Below are 14,694 nucleotides of genomic sequence, written 5' to 3' on the forward strand. Positions count from 1 at the left end.
CGAGCATCGGTGTCTTGAACATTTGTGATGTGAAAATTTTGATGATTAGCATAAAATACTCTCTAGAATCCGAAGAGAGGGTTGCATTCTGTAAAGGTTTCAGGCAGCAACAAAGAAAAAAGAAAAAAGCCACTCAACCCAATATGCAGCTATATACTCTGCAAGCTTGCCCCCACTGAGTTCTCTGCTTCAAACCCTTGACAAACTTTTGCAACTTACCTGATTTTGTGCCCCAAAACATGCTTGGTTTAGTGACGTTCGACATCAAGTAGTCTGTGTTGATTCTCGTGCCTTGACCCACACGACAGTTGACGATTGAGAATATTTACACCCACGAAAAAACTATCTTCAATGACAGCTTTTAAAGGGGTGAAAATAACAGGAAAGTAAACGTGTGCACCAATTTGTTAAGGAACAATTATCATTTGACAAATTCTGTGCATAACTGAAACTCAATCAGTTTTTGCAAATAAATCTTTCCACTTTTAATGGGGACAAATGTAGGCCAACAAAAATGATTCTTTCTTTTATTAACGTGTAACATGATATTCAAATTTGAAATATCTTTTAACATTATTAGGATGATAAATACGACAACATTAAAACCGACTCAATAAGTGACAAAAAATATTGTATTTTTATAGGATGCAATATCTTAACATTATGCTACCTACTTTTAATGCAAGAGCAAGCAAGCTCTTGCCATACTTGCCTCCAATTTTTGATAGCCGCAAATCTCACAAATTCACAAACTTCTGTTGCCATGTTCAGCATCAGTTCTTCAGTTTTCAATCGTTTTGTTTGTGTTGGTATTTTATATGTGCCATGTTTAAGTGGACACGCACTGAGATTGCGACACGCGATGAAGATGAGATGTGATGATAAAAGCAAAACAAGACAAGTGACGCTGCCGAATTGCTTCACATAAAGACTGCAAATGGGCGGCAAGCACACGTGGCTTTGTTGTGGAAGAAGCAAATACATCATTTCAAACATTTGATACCTTTGGCCAAAAAAACACATTTATTACCTCAAACTCAAAGAAAAAACTCAAGAATTTTTTGGTGTGAAGGTTGTCCTTACAAGGTGTTATTAATTTATTCATGTTATAAAATGTGAATTTATTTATTATCTTATATTTTAAAATATTTCTTCTGTTATAGACATATCAATTATGTCATTCATTAATATTATAATACATAGTAAATTTGTGTGATTACTAATAAAGTAATTTTTTTATTTGATCAACGAGATTTAATCTAATAAAAAGGGGTCTTATAGAACAGTAATCTCAAATTCGAACTTTCAAGACACCTTGATAACATGCGTGCAAAATTCCTTCTTTTTTTAATTTACACTATGACTTATATTAAACTCAAACATATAGTAGAAAAAGGGTAAGTTAATTTTACCAAACCATATTTTACCATTGTGATATGTCTGGCGTCTGGATTCTTCTTTTTATTTGACACGTATATCCATTCCTCTTTTATAAATACCCCATTTCCCCTTTGGCCCTTCCCTCTATTTTCTCTTCCCTTTTAAGGGGATTTGAGAGGACTGAGAACATTCGGAGAAAGAGAGAGAGAAAACCCTCTTCCCTGAGAATCACCCCGCATCAACAAACAATTTGAAGATCTGAAATTTCTCACGTACACAAAACCCATTTACAAATACACACTCATACAAAGATAGAGAGGTAGACACACATACATGTTTACATACACATAGCTAGATTGGACAGAGAAAGAGAGAGAGAGAGAGAGAGAGAAAAAGAGAGAGTTTGATAAATCCCTCTTTTCTTTTCTCTCTCTTTTTGGAATGAGATCTTCATATTCTTATTCATGTACAATGTCTACTTTGCAAAAACCAAAAGTTCTTCTCTTTGTTTTATCTTCCCTCCCGTGAAATTTTTCTTCTTTTTTTTTTTCTCTCTGGAACCATCAAAATCAAAACCCTCAATACCAAGTATGCAACTTAATTTGTTTTCGTGGGATTCTAGTGGTTTAGTTTAATTTTATGGGTTTTCATGTATTTTTGGATTGAAATTTTTGGAATTAGTCTTTATTTGCAACTGGGTTTTGTGTCTGACATATTCTTCTGGTGATTTTTCTAGGGTTTGGCCAAATCGTCACTGGGAGAAACCCGAATTGTGATTTTTATAGTATTAGGGGTCATTGTAAGAAGATTCACTGTTGTAAATAGAAAGCGAAGCTTGGAATTACACGGCTTCCATTTAAAAGTTGAGGATTATCTGTGTTCCATTTAAAATTACACGGATTCTTTCGTTTTCAAGGTTGTGGTCTGTGTTGCATTTGTTGTATGAATTTTTGGCCTTATAGTCAGGACATGCTCCTGATGTTGGTTTTTGCTGATGAGCAGGTGATCATTCTCTATTGGCCTAGTAAGAAAGACAGAGGATCAGATTGCTGCAGAACTTCTAAATTTGTCGACAAATCGGTTGCTTGGACATAAGCGTGATTGAATGCTATCTTATCTGGATAGATAGAGATGAACTAATACAGAGTTTGGTATAGTGGAGTAGTTCATGTGAGCCTTTGGATACTTTTAGTTTTTGTGTCAGATTTTCATAAATTGTGCAATCCTAGAAGTAACACTGTGATAAGAAGAGATCTTGCATATTGGTTATCATCAGTTTTGGCTTTGGGTTGATTTTAGTAGATCATGGAGTGATTTTTAAGCTGGAAATGAGTTTGGGGTCATGGTGCATGGACAGGAGCATTGTTTCTGCTCTGTTCCTGTGTTGGAACAACAGTACTGGAAACTAGGAGAAGCATTTCTGCTGGTGGACGGATCCCACTTTTCCATTTCAAGGATTGCGTGCAATGTCTCGCTGCTTTCCATTTCCTCCTCCAGGATATGAAAAGAAAGTTGGAATCAATGATATAGACTTACTTGCAAAGGTCTACATATTTTCCTTTTTATCATTGCAGAATTGATTTACATTCGTTTCTCATGAGTTCTTGTGTGTTAATCCCTGCATTTTTATATGCATGTGTTGGATTTTCATCAGTTGCTTCCTTGTCATTTTAACTTTTGGAGGCTGTGCTACGGGGCCATGAAACTTAAATCTATGTAGGTTTTAACTGATGAAGTCATGGGGTACTCTTAGGAGGAAGATTATGAGGGGCGGGCACATTAAATTTGCAACTGTCTTGAATGACAAGATTGTCATAGAGACTAGTTTTGACCGCATCATGAAATATATTCAGTCTACCCTAGTACTTTAAAAGTGTTATGATACACATCCTATGTAGGAAACTGAGCAGAAAAAAATATGATTTTTCAATGAGAAAGTCCTTGGATACCAAGATTCATGCCATAATAAGCATATAAAGGTTTCATGACATATGTGAAAAAGGTGAGAGCAATTGGTTGCTATCTGACTTTTAACTCAAATGATTATCATTTTGTGGGATTAGTTTTGTTACATGCACTTCTCACGTAGGGTGGCCCAACTCTATTGAATTTCCCTCCCAGTGCATGAGTAACCATTTTTTTGTTAGTAAAATGTCTATCCTCTTTTCTTGGTCCTATATAATGTGTAAATTTTTTTTGTTTAGCATGAAACGGTATAGGTACGGGATGAGTATCTGGAACATTTTGCATACACAAGCACCCATCTGGCATGCATGATAAAATGGGACATGGTGCTTCATAATAACTTTGATGGGATACTTTCTTAATCTGCTCTTGCATAAAAACAATTCTTATTGCCTTGGTTGAACATGTCATATTAGCTTAGACCCTAGGTTCCTTTAAAGAATTTTTAACACCTGTATAGTGTGATGGTTGGACCCTGGAAGGACATTGAATTCTTGTTTGGTAAACTGTGTCTCATCTTTGTTTTGTTAAAATTCTGTCGACAGTGTTCAAGAAGTGTCAAATTCCCTGAATGTGGTAATATCATTATTTTGATATTACAAATTGGCATATTGTGTCTGCTATCTCATTTTTTTTATTTATAAATATTGTATTCACACGTCATTGTCATCATCATTTGTGTAGTGTTCATTATACATGAAGGAAAATAATAGGAACTGTGAAAAAAATAGAAAGTAAAGGTGTCTCTTAATTTGTGTAAAATATTTTCTCTGCTGTTTTTTTTTTTTTTTGGGTGTGAAAATTATTATATTTATGTCTATCAAAGCAAAAGAAGAGGAACTAAAAAACATAAAGGAAAAAAAAAAAGGGATCCTGTTTCACAACTGCCGTACGCTTTGTGATTTTAAAAACTTGTAAAGGGCTAAAAAGGGACTTGTTCTGAATAGCTCTTCAAAAAAGGAACTAGGCAAGATCTCATAGCATTGTGTGAGGGTGTAGCAACTTGACCCTAAGCGTTGAGCTTGAGGGATAAGTACTCTGACCAGCATACTACCCTTAGCAGTGTTTTGCATCTTGTGTCTCTCACTCTTTGTTTTCAGGAGGATTTTGTACTAACATGTGCTTCTTTTTATTGTTTTCCTTTAAGTTTCTATGAATTATTTCGTATTTTTACTAAATACACTGCCCCTCATGGGGATATTATTTTTAGGAGAAGCACAAGGAGAAAAAGCATAAAAAGGATAAGAAGGACAAAGAGAAAAGAGACGGTAAAGAGAAAAAGGATAAAGACAGAAGTAAAGAAAAACATGGTGAAAGGAAAGACAGAAAAGAAAAGCACAAAGACAAGAAGGAAAGGGGTGGGGATAATGGGAGTACTTGGACATCAGAAGAGAAGAGAATTGAAGGGCAGCCAGAGACTTATAATGGACAGAATCATGTTCCAAACGGATTCCATAATGTTGACATCAAGGATTATAAATACGTGCAGGAATTGGATCGGAGATGTAGGAATGATGACAGAGCTACTGGGAGTCAGGTGGTTCAGAAGATTTTGGTTGCTGATCAAAGATCATTGTTGTCAAATCAGTCCAGAGAAAAAGAGAGAATTAAGGATAAGAAAGAAGTTGATAGGACTGTCAATGCACAAAGAAACCATATCGAGGGAAAAACTGTTCAAAATGTCCCGAGCATTGACCAAAGAAGACTTGAAGGCATTACTAAGCCAATTGAGAAGCAACTGGAAGTCTATAGGAATAGTGAAAGAGCAACAGGAAGTCCGGTTGTTCAGAAGATTATGGTTTCTGATAAAAAACCTTTGTTGTCAACTCAGTCCAGAGAAAAAGAGAGAATTAAGGATAAGAAAGAAGATGATAGGACTGCCAATGCACAAAGAAACCATGTCGAGGGAAAATGTTCAGCGGAGGCATTTTTTGAAAACTTCCCTAGCATTGAGCAAAGAAGACTTGAAGGCATTGCTAAGCCAATTGAGAAGGATGTTGAGAAGCAGATGGAGGGAAGAGATCGGAAGAAAAACACAGATAATGACAGTAAAGGTCATAAACCCAAGGAGAGAGATAAAGAGAAGAAAGTTAAATCGAAGGATAAGGACAGGGATAAGAAGAAAGAGAAGAAGGAGAAGGTGAAGGTGATAAACAAACCATCCGATGAACAGCCTAAACTAGAAGGAAATGGCAAGGAATCCCTAGATGCTTTCAGTAATAAAGCATTAAACCTTTTACAGATGAATAGCAAGAACTCTGATGCTGGGGGAATTCTTGGCAAACGCAAGGAACTTGAGATGAATGGATATTTACACGGTGAGTCGTTTCCTATTTTGCAAAAACAATGACACTGAGGGATTCTATTTTCCATTCAGTGAGTGGAAACACATATAGATGTGTGTCTTCCCGGATGGTAATAGAGGCCTATGTTACTTATAGATGTTCCAGCTCCTAAACGCTCATTGTTATATAGGTTGCATGTTTATTTAATCTCCAAATACTTTTCTGCCAAAACGTCAAGCTACTGATTGAATAACAGTTTTCTTGCGATTATAATTTTTATAGACATGCTTACCAAGAAAAGAAATTTATATACATCTGTTTTAGTTGAGATTGAGGGATACAATCTTATCTGTACCTTATTCTTTAAACTTTATGCCAGAAAATGGATTTCTGCCTCATAAGTTGCCAAGATCTGTTTCTTCTCACCCAGTAGTGGAAAATGGGAGGAAATCAGAACCAAGCCAAACTGTTCTCCAGTTTTTATCAGAGGGACAGGGGGCAGCCAGCGATTGTAAAGCAGATATCAAGGAACACAGAATTAATGGTTTGAGAGGGCCTGAACAACTCAATGCATTCTCAACAAAGCCATCATCTTCTCGTGTTAAAGTTAATGAGAATGGTGGAGCATCTGCAAAACCACCACATCCTGATTCCAAGTATCTGAGTGAGATACTTTCCATTCCCAAGATGGCGGATCAGTCCAATCTTGACAATCAGGAATGGCTGCTCGGCAGCAATGGTTCAGGGTCAAAGAAACCCAAAGTGGGATCCCCTGAGATTGAAATGACTCCCCAAGTATGGGCAGAAGCTATGCAAATAGAGTCTCTGGATGTTTATGCTCTGCCATATGTCATCCCATACTGATATTGAGTAGGTTTGACTTCCTTTTATGATCCCCCAAGTGTCTGCATCTGCGAACCCAAAGTAGCATTAATGAGAAGATACCATCCTCTGGGTTTTGAGGCCTAGTCTGCTACTGCATCTTTTTCTGATATCTGCCTTAGATTTGTTCAGGTATGATTGTTCTAACTTTCTTGTCTTGCATCTGATTTACATAGGATCAGATCATTATGTACACTAACTGCTTTGTGGTGCATCTTTTTCAGGGCTTTGTTATGCAAGCAGGGTTTTTTGTGCCTTATCAGCAGATACATTTCCCATGGCTGGTGAAGAGGGAGGGATAAGTTTAGTTGAATGTTCAGAGGTTAATAGGTATAGATTTTTTGTTAGGTAGAAACTTAGGTTTTAAACATATACCACCAAAAGGAGAACCACATTGCCATTGTAGGCCTTGTGGCACCAAATTTTTTCTTACATTTTACTGAGACATAATGAAAATTGGGGACAATCCACATAATTTTTTTATATTAGTTTGCTTATCATTCGTCTCCTTTGAACTTCTTGGTGGCATTTGGTTATTTATAGTTGTACACCAAAAAAAAAATGTTTTATTTTTAGCCTTAGTTTACTGTTGACCATGGAACTGATCACCAACAAGGAAAAGAATGCCCCTCCCCCTAGCATAAATTTATCTCTTGGAATATATGCTTAAACAGAGATTTTAACCAATGAAAATTTGAATAAAAAACCACTTCAAATCTGTAAATTTTTTGCTTAAACGGTCATTGACGTTTTTTATTATTTAAATTCGTTGTATTTGAATATTTCTTCTTATTTCCTTCTGGTGTTATGCAAAAATAAATAAATAAAAACAAAAGCATGCCCAACTCAAAAGATGGGTTCTTTCCCATTCCTCACTTCCCCAGAAGATTTTAAACAAAGAAGCAGTAATATGTTTTCTTGATACGATATTGGAGGATTTTCTTTGTGATTCCTTTTAGTTTTTCAAAATTAATAATAATAATTTCCTTGACAAATATTAATTCTGAAAGAAAAGAAATTGAGAATATTATTATATTTAGCTTGTACCCAATCGGCATCCAAATACCATGACATATGGCAGCAGCTAGCGTGGCTTGCACGCCGTCTCCGTCAACCTGGTTTCTTAACTATCAATCCTTCCCAAGCATTATTCTATTTTTTGACCAAAAAAAGAAGAAGAAAAAAAACCATTAATCTACTTCTTGCTCTCTCTCTCTCTCTCTCTCTCTCTCTCTCTCTCACGGTGTGAAGGCTGCAATTGCAAAGCGAGCTGACATGGGTGGCGATATAACAACTCCTCCTGGCAGTGGTAAACTCTCTGATCATCCATTTTTCTCATAACGCAAAGTTTTTGAAGGTGGCGTTTTTACATGCGATGTGGCTGAGTGGGTTCAATATGCAGATACAGGGGAAGACTTTTCGCTGGAGCAAGATTCTTCTCAGCTCTCATCTCCACTTCTCAGGTAGCTCATGAATTCTCATAAATTCCATTCAGTTTATGATCAAATTTGGTTCTGGATTATGTGCCTTGTGCCGATATTGCTAGAACCCATGTTTCAGTTTCTTATTTGTAGCATTGAATCACAAAAACGCAAGTTTTGTTTGTTGAAAATTTTTATGCTGTTTGAGAAAGTTTGAAACTTTAAAGTGGTTCTGGTTTTCAATGGAGCAGAAATGATTTGAGCATGAATGTCAAGGATGCTGCAGAAGGTACACTAAATGGCTCGGTGCTTGGAGAACTTGACAGTGTGGATTCTCGATTTTCTTCAGCTTCTTTGGATTTTGAAGTCAAACAAAAGAGGAGGGAAAGTGTTTATAGAGAAATTTTGCTGAGTAATGACGGACTGCGGATTCGGAGCAAAGGTTTGGAAGAAGCCAAGATTAAAGTATTGAGGTATTAATTCAAGTTAATATTCCTGCGATGGCTAGAATGGTAGTATGGTTGCTTGAAGTGATGTGTCCTCTTGAATTTTACAGCTACACTCCTGGTGCATGGATTGAAAGTGTTGGTGCTGTGAAATTGAGGGACTATGATGTGCCAAAGACGACAACTGTTTTATTGGTTGGTCCAAAAGGATCTGGAAAGAGTAGTCTTGTAAATAGAATATCAAAGGTGTTTGAAGATGACAAGTTTGCGTCAGAAAGAGCCCAAGTATCATGTATGGCTGCAGTTGTGAATAATAAAATATGCTAATTTGCTGTATTATGGGGTGAACTTAAGTTATTTGTGTTCTACAGCTTCATGTATATTGTTATCTTGTGCCAGATAATTCATCTGTTGGAGATGGAACCTTTTTCCTCCAGGAATATATGATACCGAGATGTTCCACTTCTTTCTGCCTCTATGATACCCGTAGTTTGTGTGATGATTCACATGAAAACATAAAAATACTGCAGCATTGGATGAAAAATGGTGTTCGTCATGGGGAGCTTGTTATCAGGTCTGAATTTCCAATTCATCACATCCCTCTCATTTTGGGTTTAGGAATTTGTCTACTTTCATTCACGTCAATTTATCTCAATGGACTCTCAGGGATTCAGACAGCCAAAGTTTGAGGACCATGATGATGTGCAAAGCTCGTGATGATGGTTATCTGTCCAGTGAGATCAGGAAGGTTAATTTTGTCATATTTGTTGTTAATGGCCTTTCAGTTCTGAAAGCAATAGAAAGTGATGAAGATGCAGAGACTCGATACACCCAAATGATTGCTTCAGCTTTCAACTGCCCATACCTGGCATTTAAAGGTATCGAATTTTACTGACTCAATCTTTTCTTTAATATTTCATTGATTCGATTTTATAGGGTAAGAGGGAAGGGAAGTGGTGGAAACTTGAAAATTTTAAGGTGTTTAGTCTCTGCATCTCCATTTTGTTTCCAGATGATAAACCCCTAGTTGTTGTCACGCATGGTGATCTACTTTCACCTGTTCAACGTGCTCGTGTTCGTGTCCATTTGGGAGAACTACTGGGTATTCCGCCTGCAACTCAAGTTTTTGACATCCCAGGTAACCGTTAAAGTTATCACCCTCTCCGGTATGGTCTTCATACTAATTAATTATACAGAACTAAATTTAACTCTTTGTGCTAGCAGAAAGCAGTGATCCGGTAACTGAGTTGGCAATAGTTGACATGTTACGCTATTCGCTTGAGCGTGCTGAGAAAAATCTTCCCCATAAAAGAAAGGTATTTTTTTACAAGCAGTGATATATATTCTTTTGCTTTCTTTTTCTTTTTCCTTGAACTTTTTGAGCTAAAGGATGACATATACTGAGTGGCATGAATGTGATAACTTCAACTATGTACCACTTTGAAATTTCATTTTTTATTTACAAATCACAATCAATGCTAGAACTTCCTGATTAACATGCAACAGTCAGCTTTTGGAGCCTAAATATTTTCTAATATGCACATTCACCAAATCTCGTATCTCAGCATGGCTCTAAATGATCCTTCAAATTCATGCATCGTTCAATAATAAATTTGTTCAACCCCCTACCAGAAAAGAACTGTTCAGCCGAATTGGCCCGTCTGTTTGCTATGCTATTGTCCAAGTATTTTAAATAGCTTTGTAGGTTTGCTGATTTTTATCAATTACATGCAGGTTCCTACTATGTCACTGTTATCAGGTATGCTCCTGTTAGTAATCCTTGGAATTGCCATCAATATATGGTGTATGAATTATCAAGCGTGTATTCAGCATGGCCCTTTCCCTTCGTCCCAAGCGGACATTCGGCATTGCCCTTCACCTCAAATGAATCTTCAGCAGGGCCATGGTTCTTCTCCCCAAGCTCATGTTCAGCATGGCCCTTCGCCCGAAGTACATATTCAGCATGGCCCTCCTCCCCCTTCCCCCAAAGCACATATTCAGCATGGCCCTCCGCCTCTAGCGCATATTCAGCATGACCATTCGTCCGAACAGCATATATACCATGGCCCCTTGCCCGAAGCAGAACTTCACAACATTAGGACAAAAGCTCAGAAAGGCAGGGAAAAACCTGGCCATGGCCCTACGCCCCAAGCAGAACTTCAGGAACATAGGACAGAACCTGATGTTTGGATAGATTGGAGTGAAATCCGACATTTGTGGTTAGACCGTGATGTTTGGATAGACTGGAGTAAAATCCGACACTTGTGGTTAGGCGACTAAGTTGGTTTGTTTTCATCTCTTATGATTCACTCTTGTAGAGTCTAAACTCACGTGGTTACCGGTTGGAATGTGTATATGTGGCTAAATGCTGATGTTTATATTGTTTTGTATATGCATGTGAATCTCTTTCACCCCAAGCAATCTCTCCTTTCTTTTTTTTTCTTCTATTTTACTGATTTTGGATTCTGTACAGAAAACCTTTTTACCCTGGAAGTACATTTTTTTTCCATGTTATCCGATATTTGCATGCCCACAACTTCCACAAAACGCCCTTTAACCTAATCCTAGTGAATAAAAGCCAGACCCTACCCTTTCCTGATCACAATTAATCCCACAGCCTGTAAGCAAAACAAATCAGTGTAAAAGAAATTGATAAACAAACAGAATCAATGTAATAAACAATCAAACGTATTATTCGTATTGAATATCCTTCGTATTCAAAAAAAAAAAACAAAACAAAAATACATGAGAAAGTATATAATCTTTAAAACAAAGACGCGCCTTGGAATCTTGCAAGGGCTTATGCTACAGACAATGGATGATAAAAATACAAAACTTTAGAATCCTGTGTTACCAGACAGTCTGGACCTTCAACTGAAACTTCAACAACACCATCACAAAAATGGGCAAGACCCAGATTGGCCAAAGGATGATCTTTGATCTTCGACTTATCGCTGTCATGCTGGCACCATGGCTAACAGCAAATCCAATGCAAAGAAATGACTACGAAAGAAATAGACATTTAATAGATGGATGAACTCGGATCATCGTCCTGAAACGGCAGTGTTTGGAATGCTCTGCAAAAACTTAGCCCTTGCAGCAGGGTCAGTCGAAAATCGACCCAGTACAGCAATTGTCGCTGTACTACTTCCAAACTTCTCGATGCCTCTCGAGATCATACAGGTGTGATTAGCCTCCACAACCACAATCACATCTCCACCTAACAGTGAAGATGCAGTCTCTGCTATCTGCCGGGTGAGTCTTTCTTGTACTTGGAGCTTGTAACCGTAGAAACATACAATCGATTGTAAAAGAGATTTCGCAATGGGATTGAATCCTTCAGTGCACAAATATCCTATATGCACAACACCATAGAAGGGAAGTAGATGATGCTCACACTGCGACCAGAATGACAAGTTCAGCTCAGAGTGGATTTTCTTTTCCTTGCAGCCATCTCCATTGAGCTTTAGAGGATCCACCCTGTCAGAAACAAAGCCATTCAGCTTCATATCTAAATTAGTAGTTTGGAAGTTCATCAACCACTTCACGAAACGAGCAGGTGTTCCTACAAGCTCCTTCCTTAATGGGTCTTCACCTAACGACCTAAGAATTGAAGCCACTGCAGTGACCATACCCTGATTAACTGATTCAATCTTGGAGGCAGCAATAGCACCTGAGGGGGATCGAGATGGACACCAGTGTTGATCGCTTGAGTCTCTCATGCGATTTTTCTCGACATTTATGCCTCTGAATCTCAGAAGATTCAAAAAATCTGCCCAAAGATTGGCATTTTCATTCTCAAAAACTCCTGAACCTGAACTAACCAGTAACTCTACCCATCCTTGGTGGTCCGAGTCAAGAAAGGCTGATTCTACTTTTGGGAAATGGATGTGTAAACATTGGAGTACAACTGCAACACCTGCTGGCTTGATGCCATGCTGCAAAGCTGAACACATTTCGTCTGCTAGGTGCTGAGGCTCTTGAAGGCGTTTTGCAAACACATCAGCTACTCGAGAGAGCTTGCTTAAGCCTACAACCCGTTGACCAGAAGGGACATAACCCACATGACATTTAACCTGGAATGGTAGCATACAAGATTCACAATACGAGAAGAGGTCAAGATCTCTAACAACCACGAGTCCACCAGCTCCTCCAGCATGACCAACTGTATTGTCGAGACCAGATTCAGGAAATAAAGCACCTTGCACAATGTCCTTAGCCTTTTGTCTGTAACCTGGAAAAGAATTGAGGGTTTAAAATCAGTATGCATATCTTTATTTTCAGGTGAATACTTTAAGAGGAATCAGCACCACCCACATAAAAATACTTGATTGAATCAGGAAACATGATCTATGCTGCATAAATAAATCAGCACCACCAACATAAACACGCTCCATGCTTTGCTCTCTATGAGATGGTTCTGACCTGTTAGTTTGGGAAGGAAAACAAGGATAAAAGAAAATACACAAAAAAAAAAAAAAAAAAAAAAAAAAAAAAAAAAAAAAAAAAAAAAAAAAAAAAAAAAAAAGAAAGAAGGAAAGAATCATGTACATCTGAAAGGTCAAGAGTCTTTGAGGACAATAAGGAGGCAGGTTGGTGAGAGGAAGGTATTTTGTATCATTGCTAAAAATGTCCACGAAGGGTTAATCCAGCAACGTCATCCATGGGTGCAATGTCAGCAGCTTGAAAGAGAGAACATGAAAGGAATTTTTACCAATATAGGCCCACGAGGATTGCAAAACAAACATTTTCGTACCATGATCCTGTAGACTTGCCAAGCAAATTTTGAAAGTATACACTACTGTCACCATCTAAGACAACAAACATTTTTTCATCCGCACACACGCAAACAGAATGCCATTAGTTTGGGATTAACACGGAAATTTTATAATATTACAGAGTGTATTAAAGTGCTGACAAACTTGAATCAAATCCTAACAGCTAACGAACTACTCGAGCCTTAATAATTGGTAGCTATTAGAATAACGAATGAAAAGGCTGTCCAAATCAAATATACAATGAAAGAATGATATGCCCCCACCATGTTATTAACACAACAGGAAAGAAAACAAACTCTAGGAACTGAAGTAGCAAGCTTCCCAAATTTCAAATAGTAACAAACTATAACTGAACAAGGCTGAGAAAATAGTTACCCCTTGTTCCTTCCCGAAGGGCCTTGGCAACGCGAAGAGGCGTCTTCTTCAAACCTTCTCTGTTAACATCCTCTCCCAGACCCTGCATGAGAACTTTCACAGCATCTTCAATAGCTATGGTTTCAGGTTCTTCCTCAAAACTCAGCTCGATGCAACCCAATTTCACTCCATTCTCAAGTTCCGAGCAGAAATGTCCCTCATCCAAAGCGCCCATTGACAGACCACAAAAACCAGCACCGACCCAGATCGCAAATCAAGTTACAGATTTCAAACACCCAAAGACACGGCAATTCAAATCACGAAATCAATCAAAACCAAAGGTGCCCACTTTAACAGAAGAAAGATGGGTCACAGGAAATAAAAATCAAATCTTTCCCCAAAACCAGTAATGAATCAATAAGAAAACTAAAAACCAAAGCTACCCAGATGACCAAACGATAGGATCCTCGCAAAACCAATAATCCCGAGGTACCCAGATGATCAAATTATTCAGTTAACAAAGTAGAGCTATAAAGAGAGGAGGAGGAGGAGGCTAAAGCCTTAAGGGGATGTGAGAATGAAACGTAGGGTTGCCAGTTCGACGTATGAATGTGTGGATCTTCGTCTCTAATCGGAATGTGGGACCCAATTGCCCACATGAAGGGGGGAGGCTGTGGATTGGGCTTTTGGGGCTGTGTTTTTTTGTACGGGACCGGAGGACCTGGGTCGCTGACAACTAACCACACGGTTCTTTCCTCTTTTTTATTTCGTTATCTCTCTCCCTCTCTCTCTGCTATGTCTGCTCTGTTCTCGTGTCATATGAATCAATATATAGACAAAAAAAATGATTAGAACATTTGACGCTTCCAGTCAGAAACACCAAGCCAGAAATTACCAAATGGTATATGGGATTGGTGTAGAGCGGTACGTATACGTTCCACCAACCCACCAAAACGAAGAAATTAAGAACTCTCACCCACCGCATATCTTGGATCTGTACTCTGGTTTGGTGGGTTTCCTTTATGGTCAATGGATCTTTGTGTATAAAGTTTATTTATTCTGTTCCATCATCAAATCTTAGTGGTCGTCAAGGGTTTTACGAAAATCATTGCATATGAACTTTTTGCTAGAGGATCTAAGGAGAGCAGTGCCGTGTATATTCTATCTTATTAGCCAGTGGTGC

General features: G+C 38.0%; 3 protein-coding genes across 6 annotated transcripts; 2 read left to right on the forward strand and 1 right to left on the reverse strand.

The window, feature by feature from the left end:
- Positions 1-1,540: 1,540 nt before the first annotated feature.
- LOC117638219 (glutamic acid-rich protein) lies at positions 1,541-7,021 on the forward strand. 4 transcript variants are annotated; one of them, XM_034373350.1, is made up of 7 exons: positions 1,541-1,699; positions 2,117-2,296; positions 2,383-2,550; positions 2,738-2,924; positions 4,556-5,663; positions 6,010-6,644; positions 6,737-7,021. In XM_034373350.1, exons 4-6 carry the CDS (start codon positions 2,847-2,849, stop codon positions 6,492-6,494), a joined length of 1,671 nt encoding a protein of 556 aa, XP_034229241.1. In that variant the 5' UTR covers positions 1,541-1,699; positions 2,117-2,296; positions 2,383-2,550; positions 2,738-2,846; the 3' UTR covers positions 6,495-6,644; positions 6,737-7,021. The 4 variants fall into 4 exon arrangements, with proteins under 4 accessions (XP_034229241.1, XP_034229240.1, XP_034229242.1 ...); XM_034373349.1 differs by having other exon boundaries at positions 1,541-1,968; positions 2,383-2,924; XM_034373351.1 differs by having other exon boundaries at positions 2,117-2,242; positions 2,383-2,924.
- A 583-nt stretch (positions 7,022-7,604) lies between these two features.
- On the forward strand, positions 7,605-10,819 carry LOC117638221. The gene is made up of 9 exons (XM_034373354.1): positions 7,605-7,821; positions 7,915-7,975; positions 8,185-8,406; positions 8,490-8,671; positions 8,779-8,953; positions 9,046-9,257; positions 9,392-9,517; positions 9,604-9,695; positions 10,114-10,819. Exons 1-9 carry the CDS (start codon positions 7,788-7,790, stop codon positions 10,657-10,659), a joined length of 1,650 nt encoding a protein of 549 aa, XP_034229245.1. The 5' UTR covers positions 7,605-7,787; the 3' UTR covers positions 10,660-10,819.
- Positions 10,820-11,049: 230 nt separating this feature from the next.
- On the reverse strand, positions 11,050-14,619 carry LOC117638222 (GTP cyclohydrolase 1). Its single transcript, XM_034373355.1, has 2 exons — positions 13,533-14,619; positions 11,050-12,613 (listed from the first exon to the last, which is right to left on the reverse strand). The coding sequence occupies exons 1-2, from the start codon at positions 13,744-13,746 to the stop codon at positions 11,424-11,426; spliced, it is 1,404 nt and encodes a 467-aa protein (XP_034229246.1). The 5' UTR covers positions 13,747-14,619; the 3' UTR covers positions 11,050-11,423.
- Positions 14,620-14,694: the final 75 nt, after the last annotated feature.

This window comes from Prunus dulcis, chromosome 8, assembly GCF_902201215.1.
Source record: "Prunus dulcis chromosome 8, ALMONDv2, whole genome shotgun sequence".
Lineage (NCBI taxonomy): Eukaryota > Viridiplantae > Streptophyta > Magnoliopsida > Rosales > Rosaceae > Prunus > Prunus dulcis.